A 10,985-nucleotide genomic window follows, 5' to 3' on the forward strand; every position below is an offset into this window, starting at 1 on the left:
TTTGCCACTCATCCCCCCCACCTCATATTTTCATGACTAAACCAAAACTTTATTTAGCTAGGCATTGTGTCAGTGTGTCAAATGTATTTGTAAAATTGATGATTATTTTAACTGACATTAGTCATAATAATTAAAATGAACAAATCAATGCATTCACAAAAAGTAAACTGTTAGGTGATTCAATTTGTTACTGTATTTTCCTAAAAAAAATCTGTACTCATTAGAGAACAATGTGTCTGAACCATTCATTTATATCTATGGTTAAATAGACCTATTGTGTATTTATTTTACTTTAATAACCTAATGACTACAATAACTTGTCAGTCAAATGGCCAGGGTGTGACCCAATGTACTGTATGATTACATACCAATGGTCTTTTCATTAGTGACTGTACATCCATATTCCCACCCTAACGGAAGCCTGTTAAAAGTCCATAAAATGACATTCATTCAATGACGCTTCTAAGGCTGTATAAAAGTTACCCACTAGCAAGGCTCAACTGTACTTCCAGGCTCAAGCAGCAGTGTAACTACTACTAGTGCCACCAAGTGTGCAACTAACGCAGTCCTTATTTATTATCACCATGAACCAAACTGTCAAGCAAGTTCAGTGTGGATCCACCCAAGGAATCCACCCAGGAATGACCCTTTCCCATCATGGAGGTTATCAGCAGGCCCGACATGGAGGACATGTTAGAGCTCCCAGTGTCCATGGTGGATCTGGTGGAAAAGGCGTTAGCATCTCCAGACATTTCTGCCATGGTACCAGCTTTGGATCTGTTCTTGGTTACAGTCATGGAAACCACTTCAACCACCAAAGTGTTCATGGAGTTTTTGGGAATGATGGTCTTTTGTGCTTTAATGAAAAGGAAACAATGCAACTACTAAATAACAGACTAGCCACGTACATGGAAAAGGTTTGCTCCTTGGAGCAAGAAAACAGTCAGCTGGAGAGGAACATTAGAGAGTGGTTTGAGAAGAATCAACCTGATGGTCTACCAGATTGTAGCAAGTACTATAGGACCATCCAGGAGCTCCAGAGTCAGGTATGTTAGTGACAAGGATTTTAGATCACAAATGATTTTTAAAAATGTTTACTTGCTGGCATTGCCAAAAGAAAAGCTCCAAATGCCCTTAGCTTAAAATTTTTGGTAATAAACCAGATGTTTATGCTTCTGGAGGTGCATACATTGATTGATGTTTGGAGAATATATAAGGCGTGTCAATGGTCACCATATTCACATATCATATTATATTTGTCTCGGAATCTCTGTAGATTTAGGGTTTTACATTTTACATTGGCATTATAAAAAATAATAATTTTATATTTTTATTTAATTTCAAAGGCTTGCTAGAATAATATGCTACATCATTCAATGCATCAAATACAATTTGCAGATCTTTCTCTCTAGAAAGAAACCTTTTTTGTATATATGGCACAAAAACATAAAGAACTAACTGATTTATACATTTTTATTAGGATCATCAGAATGTTTATTTAAAGGAGTTGTTATTTGTAGTTATCATATATATTCTAAAAATATTAATTCGTTGCCATTATGTTCCGTAGAGTAGGAACCCCAAAAAGGAGGATAGCCTTTCATTCTAAAACTTACAATCATTAATAATCCATATCATTATCTTTTTATATCTGACTGTGAAAAAACCAGAGTGAGATCCCCAACACATATCTTCTTTTTAATGGTGGACCTTTGAAGATTTCATTTCATTTTGTTTCCATTTTGTATGCATGGTTGCTCAGCACTGTTGTAATTCACACATATCTTATGAGCAAAGCGTAAAGTCATTAAAAAAAATCAGATATTAGTTTCCAAATGCTAACATCCTGCTTTTTCCACAGATCCCTGCAGCCTATGTGCAAAATGCTAAAGTGTTTTTAGGCATGGACAATGCAAAACTAGCAGCTGATGACTTCAGGCACAAGTAAGTCTACATAAAATGACTAATAATGCAATGTTGTATCCGTATATTTCTGTAAAAGTTTAATAGTAATAGATAAGTAATATTAAAGATATAGACAGTATATATATATATATATATATATATATAGTAACACATATTGCATTGTAAGGCATTGTAAAATGGCTTGCTGCTATCTTCATTATGCTTCTCCGCTGCCCCAATTTATTCTTGATGCCCACTGAATTTTGTCTATGGACTTACATACTTACACAAAGTTACCGTACTTACAAGGATTAAGCATATCCTCATTTCCTCCACCACCATGACACTTTGTTGAGCCTTGAATACTCTTTAGCAGTTTGGAATGGTTAATAAAAATGGGTTTCTTTGGCTTTCTGCACATTGTGGACACATACTATTTATCTATTAGTAATTATGTTTGCTTACCTTCAATACTTTATGTCTTTCCTTTCTTTAGATATGAATTGGAGATCAATCTAAAAAACAGCATTGAGGCTGATATCAAGGGTCTTCGCAGTGTCCTGGAGAGAATAAACATGGAGATAGATAGCCTTCAAATGAATGTCTTTAACCTTGAGGAAGAGCTCCAAGAGCTGAAAAAGGCTCATGAAGAGGTGAAGCATAACAAAATTATCTAAGAAACCTACTTATAAAGTGTATTAGTACCAGACCAATTTATTCTTAATATTTTTACAGGAGGTAAACTGTCTGCGCACCCAACTAGGTGCTAGAGTCAGTGTAGAAGTCAATGCTGCTCCATGTAAAGATTTGAACAAAGTCTTGTCTGAGATTCGACAAGAGTATGAAAACCTTATGGAGAGAAACCTCAAGGAGGTGGAAGATATCTTCCTTGCACGGGTAAGTTCATTTTCAAAAGGATGTGTAAAATGTATAAAAAGGATGTATAAAAATGTGTCTACCATAATATTAACTACAAGGACAAACAAAGCAGCTTAAAGACCCAAGTTATGTTGAATATTTTCAAAATTTTAGGAGAAAAATGTAAAAAATAAATCTAAAAATTGAATTTTAACATCCCTGGCTGGGACTCAAATTTTAGGATGCCATAACGCCTATCATAATATGTGGTTGATTTGGTATTTATATTTATGTATTGGTATACAGAGGTCAACAATGTAATAAATACATGAAGGGTGTGAATAAGTTTTTAGAGGGCAATATTTCTCATATAAAGTCGAGATCAAGAACACGAGAGCATAGCTGAGGAGAAGTTATAAACAAGTCTTAGAAAGTATTATTGTTCCAATAAAGAAGGTTGAAAAAGACTTCCAGCAGAGGAATCATAACAATATGTAAAAAAAAATTATATTGGGATTATATAGATCAATTATTAGACAAAAAGGTATTAAAAATGTAAAAAAAAGAAAACTTGGAACACTTGGTCTTTTACCCGTGTTTTCACTCTTCATTATGTCTCTACATTTATATATGTTTTTTAATGTGTTTACAACTCAAAGTACTTTCTAAACCCTATTCACTGAATGAAAACTTAAAGTTTTTTCAAAGCCATCCTTTTGATTTCTACATCTTTCACAGAGTGAAGAATTGAACCAAGAGATGGTATTCGGGGCTGAACAGTTGCAGTCAGTTACTAGTGACCTTATTGAGCTGAAACGTAATGTACAAACACTGGAAATCGAACTTCAAAGCCAACTAAGTGTGGTAAGTAATGAATCTCTGACTATAACTTTTATAAAAAAGTTGCAGTAAGGTAAGGAATATTTAAAAAAGTACATTTGTAATATGCAGTACATGTTGCAAAATAATAACTTAGTTATACATTTTCACAGCTATAATTACAGGCATGGTTCAAAACTTTTTTTTATTTTTCAGAAAACAGCTCTAGAGGACTCCCTGGCTGAAACTGAAGCCGCTTACCAATCTCAGCTGGCCCAGTTACAATGTATGATCAACAATGTGGAGTCAGAACTTGGACAGACACGATTTGACCTGGAACAGCAAAATGCAGCCTATAAGATCCTCATGGACCAGAAGAACCACTTAGAGATGGAAATTGCCACTTACAAACGTCTTCTTGAAGGACATGACATCCAGTATGTAGAAAAATAATTAGAGCAAATACATGATATAGCGTGCAAGTCAATTGCATGCTAATTAATGGCAGTTATTGATAGGTAATCCATACATATTAGTAGAATAATATTACCTTTTGTTTATGTCTAGTGTTGGATAGCTCTATTTTGGCTGGGGTTCTAATGGTAAGGGTATAGATCAGACTATCCATGTTTTATTCTACTAAAATGATAATTTAGTCCTCTATGGCCAACTTTAATACATTCCTATACTTTGGTAGTAAGTTGCTGATATAAAAGTAGGCTTTTCTGCTTTTTTTTTCTGCTTTTCTGTCTTCTGCTTATCATCAATAAATATATTAGGGATGGGTGCTGCAATATGTAGGTAGGGCACTGGTTACACCCAAGACAAGAAATATCAAACCTCATATACCCTCTTTTGCCATATTTAGACAATTGAGAAAATATAAGGACAGAACAGTAGGCTACTTGCGGCAAAGAAAAAATTTTAGGTATGAAATTAAAAAATCACTTTTATTAAATATACAAGAATAATAAAAACCATAAAAATAGGAGTAACAGAGGTTAATACACTGTATCCTTCAACAAAGTTTTTACAAACGTGTATCAGGATTTCGTTTTGCCCATGTGGGCTTCTTCAGGGGATAATAGAGACCATTACATTACAGTGTTGATAGTATGCCCAATCAAAGAATAAAAGCAATATATGTATATCAATAGTCGGGTGTAGACCCAAATAAAGAAATATTGAGGTGCTTTTTATGGGTTCAGACAGCGATAATTGTTTGGGGGGCTCACTGAGTCATGGATCATGGGAAGATTTATTAAGGTTGTTGAAGAAAAAATTCCTTATAAAAAGGGTCCAAGAAGGGTAGAATTTCACAATCAATATCATTGGAGATCTGGATAAGTTATACATTGATAGAGGACGACAAAATGAAAGGATGAAACCTAACATGGATCAATTGATATAGAGAATGTCTACCGATTTCAGTAGTTAAATTCAGCTTCATGTACTCCAAATAGGGAGGTTTTATTATGTCCAAAGAGTGTAGGAGTAATGAGCCCGCTGTGGTCGTCCAGGCAAAAGGTTTTTATAATTCCTATATATTTATTAAAAGGTATTTTTTAATTTCATACAATACCAAAAAGTTTTTATGTGCTGCAAGTAGCCTACTGTTCTGTCCTTATTTAGGGACATTAAGGACATTAACCAAATTGAGTGTTTTTTATCAATTTACATTATTATTTGCAGGTTGACTATACGTATTTGTTCCCAATCTAATCATATTTGGACAATTGTCAACTTTCATTACGCTTTAACCTGTCTCTAAGCTTGGCTAATGTTCAGTATTTTTTAAACTTAATATTAAAAAATATAAATATTATTTTTTTTTTTTCTTCACAGAGCTCCAGTCCACAACACCACTGGTAAGATAACAAATACAGCTTTTTAAACAATTGCAGTCCAGGTTCCCCAAGCAGAGTTTTAACAAAATTAGAAAAATGTCTCCATATCATGTATCCTACCAATATTAATAATAACACTTAATTGTTTCACTCAACATAAACGCCCAAGCCCTCATAATGACTTTCCTTCTTTGGAGAATTTCACCCATAGTTGGACTTATTCACACAGACAAACAATTACGTCCATTGACGGTGAAAAGCATCAGACCAGGGAGGTATTTTACAAAGCATGGATATACATCTGTATTATATCAATGCTATTGCTGGGATCAATAGAGTATAGACACCGTTCTGTTTGGGTGTGTCTGGGTCCGCTTATATGTACACCTAGAACCAGAGGACATAGTCAATAACAAGACAATAACAGACAACAACAAGAGCTTGTGTGAACTACAGAACACCTCCCTTTTATATCTAGTAATAGTTAGTCACATTCAACTGGCCTTGTTCTTTTAATCTTAAAAACAACTTTCCAAGATGTTTTATTAGTTTAACCAGTGTAGGAAAATACCCCAGTATTTATATCTACAGAGCACAAACACCCTAATTTAATCACAATAGACCGTTGTCCAAGAACTGGAGGAATGAAATCCGTTGAACATACATAATCCCATTCTTGGTGTAAGGAAGTCTATATGGGTGTTAAACCTTCTCTTCAATTTTATGGAGAGGACAATGGAAGATCTTAAATATAGAGAGTTAGCATTGTCCCTCTAGGATGAGATGAGTCACAAAGTTACAATAAAAGAACAAATACCAAAAAAAAAGGAGGCAATTACAACCACATCTAACAAGTAAACTTTATTACATTACAGGTAGTCCCCGGGTTACATACGAGATAGAGACTGTAGGTTTGTTCTTAAGTTGAAATTGTATGTAAGTCGGATCAGCAAGCTGTACTTTGTTATGCAAAAAGAAATGACTGCAGAGTTTGTCTTTGTCTTTAAAGAGTTACAAGATGTTGCTCAGCTGTGTTTAACAAACCATTTGTTCTGCAAGTCATGCAAACTGCCCCCCCCATACAGCTTCATCCTGCACACAGCAGCAGGGAAGTCCCGTTCGTATCTAGGAGTTGTCTGTATGTTGGATGTCCTCAACTCAGGTGCTCCTTTTATGTATTTCTTGTTTTTTTTTATACAATATAAGACCTACTTTAGTCCTACAGACATTATTGAGCAACCAAACTCTTTCAAATGCTACTTTATAATTCATCAAAGACTTTAATGTTTTATTTTGGAAGTGAGTTTTATAGAATAAAAAAGGAGTATTTTTATGAAATTTACTATATTCTATGTTTGCTTTCAGAAACTCACCATGGTGTAAAGGTTCAGCTCACCTCAACACAAGTTCACCAGACCAAGTGTTAATACTCGTTTATGGAATGGATAGCAGACATGTGTTATGGAGTCGTCTTTATAAGGTCACATTTAAGGGACCAGTAAACCAAAAAAAATATAGAACTGCTCATAATGCTAACAGATTTATGTCAAAGTTAACAGGTAAAAATTTAGTTGAAATTTTAGATACAAATGCACTGTATGAGTTCCAAGTTATCAGTCATTGCACTGCTGAGGAGTGGCTCAGCGTAATTACTTTCAGTGAGATTACTAACTTGAACTTGAAGGGGACAAATATGACCCCTTAATATAAAACATGGAAAACTTTATTTATATTACAAAGAAGATAGAGCTGAACTCCAGGCTTTTAAAGAAATTGTAATAGATCCATTTATTAAAATACATTTAAATATGTATTATTAAACACCTAATTGCAATAATTCATGTTCTCAATCTGCCTGGAGTTCAGCTTGAAATACATTTTTTACCAAGGGTTTTCTCATAGCATTGGTGTTTGCCCTGCTTCCCTAAACAAACTCAGGTATATTCAGCTTTCTTAAATGTCTGAAACTGTCAAACAGATATTTGTTGGTGTTATGAATGGCTCCAATAATTCAAAGAAACATTGGGACTGCCTTGCTGTCTCTAATACTTTATGAACCATGACCTGCAACAAGTATGGAGCCCTCATATAGTAATAAAGCTGACATATCAGCATGGTAGTCAACCAGCTGCCATTATAAAGAGACATCAAGGATGACCTTTTATTTCTTTAAGTAGAGTTTTCATTTATAATAATTTTTTAGTTTACTGGTCTTATCACATAAATTGTTGACTTGATTCTGAAGCTCTGTAATACTCTTATTTCTAATAAATCTATTTCCATTCAAATCAAAAATGTTGTCGCGTGTGTTTAATGATCTTCATAATAAATGATACATTCCAATTATGACCATTCCTGGGTCGTCTTTCTTGATAATATTTTATATGACCATAAGAGACCTAAGGAAACAGAGTAAATGGCTTCTAGTGGTTCTCTCTAGTCAGAGCCACAACTGCTGAAATCCCAAAGTAGAACATGCCTTATCACTTAACATTTCTTAATCCCAATACTCTTTACTAAGTATTAGAAACTACATATCGGTTGGTGAAGGCAGTAAACGAGTGAACGCTTACCATAAAGTTTTATTTCTATAATTTCTATTATTTATTTTCAAAACAACCCAAACTTCAGTAATAGCATAACAGCCAATCATATTACCAAAATACAGTAAACCAATCCAACTGGTTCCTGAGTCCTGCATCATCATTGATCCTTGTCTTTATTAAATGTAAATGGCTTTGGGACTATAAAGATGAGATCTGAAGCCTATTATCTTTAAAGCCCAAATAAAATCACAGAAATTTGTCATAGATATTCATAGTCTTACCTACGCTTTTATGTCTCAGCAAGGTGTCCAAAATTACTGTGTATTCAATAGGTTCCGAAGGTAGGTCCAATGCAGATTGTAAAACGGCATGATCTGGTGTTGGAAAGTTCAGTTTCTACAGATGCATGTTACAGATATATACAGTTATACTTTACGGGAAATCACAGTAGCACTTCTTGGTTAGGTAAAGAACAAGATTATAAAACATAAATATCTAATCCTTGCTTCCTAAGCAGTTGATAGCTCAAATTCACAATCTAGTAAATCTGCAGGTATTTAATAATTATTAGTATACTGTCCATGCAATATACCATGTTCTTGACCATCCAAGTTGATCATTCTTGGTATATTTTAATATAAGTGCTATGAATGTTATACACACTCGTCCATTTTATGTTTGGAACTGAAGAATTAGTCATATATGAAACACATGCAATCATCAATCTAGTCCTCATACCATACTAGATGAATGTTAACGGGAAACACCCAAATCTGGGTCTTACTTTGTTGGGTAAAAGCCCAAGACCCTGACATGTGATTGGTGTAGTAAATCTTAAAAAACCCTTTCTCATCAAATCAACTGTGTAGAGATGGTAAAAAAGATGTAAATCCAATATCTGAGCAAGTTGCCATTTAGTCAGTTGTCTAAAATCTGCATTTTTGTAATAATAATATCTTGTTGGGGCACTTCATTCTAAAAAGGAACAACACTTGGTCCTTGTCTACTAAATGTTCATTGACATATGCGTTTACCATAACTATCAAAAGGCTGTGCACATGTTTGCACAGGAAAGTTTCACCTTGTTGCCATATTATCCTGCACCATTTTGTTTACTTGATCTTTGTGGAATTGTAAAACTTGAGCTTGAAGCAATGAATTTCAAAGGATCATAGAAACATTCTGATGTTGAACTGATGCCATCAGCACAAGTCCAAAGCCTACCAACACAGGTCCTAAAAAGCATATTCTGATCAGTAACATTCAGGACTTGTAGTCAAACGGCTCTAAGGAAGTCAACAAAAAAACGCCAAAAAAGGACAACACATTAAAATGATAAAGAAAAAAACAGGACTTTTTTTGATATACAGCAAATTAACAAACTCAAATCAATCACTTAGCTTTTACACTTTAATAAATTGCATTGGTATTCATATCGTGGGAAATTATTAAACAAATTGAGGAAGACATGTACCTATAAACTACTGGCTGCTGTCAATCACTTTATGTAATACAATTTAGATAAATGCAATAAACAGTGTCTAAGGAATGACCACAATAAAAATAGATTTGTTCTTTGAACACAAGAGCAAATCTATAATATGTTGCAACGATCTTATCTAATAACATGAGCGCCAAAGTATATTAAAGCCAAAACAACCAAATATCTATTACATTACACATTACATTTCCTTGTTCTGACTGCTACAAACTGATTGAAGGGATTGGTTTTTACTGATAACATTATATTACCCTAATTTGTTGTTAATAAAAAAAATTGGCTTTCCTCTACATGAGAGAGCAATCAATAGCTGCGTTTGTCCTCAAGGGTCCATGTTTTCCAACAGTTCTGGTCTGTCCATCTTAAATTCAACACTCATTAGGACTCTCTATCACATTTTTGCAAAATACTAGGCATGAGCAAAATTAAAAGTTTTCATATCTCCAAAATGTTGGCAAATATCTAGAATTTTTTTGGTAGGCTTTGGTTTGGTTTTTACTGGTGTTGTTAGCATTAAAATACTAAAGAAGCAGGATTTATTGGGCTGCACATCTTTATTCTTGTTTCTTAAAAAGATTTCTAACTAAATTTTCTTTTAATAGCTCAATGAGTGAAAACATTTCAGTTTAGGCAAAATTTAATGAAATAATGGTAATTATGCCATCAATTGATTTAGATGAACGAACTCCACTCGCCCTACCTAGTACTAAGGCATGAATCACAGGAAGGGAGATTACAGACGTGAAACTATGGAGGTGATATTGAAGCTTAAATAGTTCAATTTCTGTAAGCTTCGGGGTATTCTACAATATATCTCATCACTCTGGCCTTTGCAACGCAGGGTTACAGGTTCGAATCTCAGCCAGGACACAAGGACTGCAAGGAGATTGAATGTTTTCTCCTTGTATGCTTCGGTTTCCTCCTACATGTCAAAAACATGCAATTGGGTTAATTTGTTTTTTTCTTAAAAAAACAAAATAAAAAAAAACTGCCCTTAGACTGTGGTAATAACTATGGTAGGGACATTAAGTTGTGAGACCCCCTGAGGGAAAATTAGTGACATGACTATATATAAAGAGAGGTGTAACATGTCAGTGCAAAAAAAATACAATAAATAAAAAGTAATATATAGGGTTTTTAGCCCCTATGCACACTTGAAGGTCAGTTGGGGTTGCTTTCTGATCTTAAGACAACACAACAGTATTTATTTTCATGGTTTGCCTGGAGGTTCTGTTTAACCTCCCCAGAGGTAGGCCGGAGTGTGATTTGGGGTAACAAAAAACAAGCTGAAAGCAGTCTCGAGTCACACTTGGAGTAGTAAAAAAAGTAAAAAATAAACACTTACTTGGTCTCATCGGTGTCCTCCAGTGTCCTACCATCCTCTGGCCGCGTCTTCTTCCTCAATCTGTACCCCGGTGAGTGTGCTGACGTTCCCCGGGAGTTCCCGGCTTGCGGCTGTCGCTAGGGGCATGGCGGGTACTTCCAGTTATTTTGTATTGCATTCAATAC

The 10,985-nt window shown here is 34.5% G+C and overlaps 1 protein-coding gene across 1 annotated transcript; it reads left to right on the forward strand.

Moving 5' to 3' along the window:
• The first annotated feature begins 584 nt into the window (after positions 1-584).
• On the forward strand, positions 585-6,856 carry LOC140332409 (keratin, type I cytoskeletal 19-like). Its single transcript, XM_072413677.1, has 8 exons — positions 585-1,046; positions 1,862-1,944; positions 2,402-2,558; positions 2,641-2,802; positions 3,502-3,627; positions 3,799-4,019; positions 5,428-5,450; positions 6,795-6,856. The coding sequence occupies exons 1-8, from the start codon at positions 585-587 to the stop codon at positions 6,854-6,856; spliced, it is 1,296 nt and encodes a 431-aa protein (XP_072269778.1).
• Positions 6,857-10,985: the final 4,129 nt, after the last annotated feature.

The sequence above is a fragment of the Pyxicephalus adspersus genome, chromosome 6 (genome assembly GCF_032062135.1).
Source record: "Pyxicephalus adspersus chromosome 6, UCB_Pads_2.0, whole genome shotgun sequence".
Taxonomy (NCBI): domain Eukaryota; kingdom Metazoa; phylum Chordata; class Amphibia; order Anura; family Pyxicephalidae; genus Pyxicephalus; species Pyxicephalus adspersus.

Coding starts and splice junctions, on each gene's coding strand:
- LOC140332409 (XM_072413677.1), top strand. CDS start 585: ATGAACCAAACTGTCAAGCAAGTTCAGTGTGGATCCACCCAAGGAATC. Junction 2,559..2,640: donor TGAAAAAGGCTCATGAAGAG/GTGAAGCATAAC, acceptor ATATTTTTACAG/GAGGTAAACTGTCTGCGCAC. Junction 5,451..6,794: donor TCCAGTCCACAACACCACTG/GTAAGATAACAA, acceptor GTTTGCTTTCAG/AAACTCACCATGGTGTAAAG.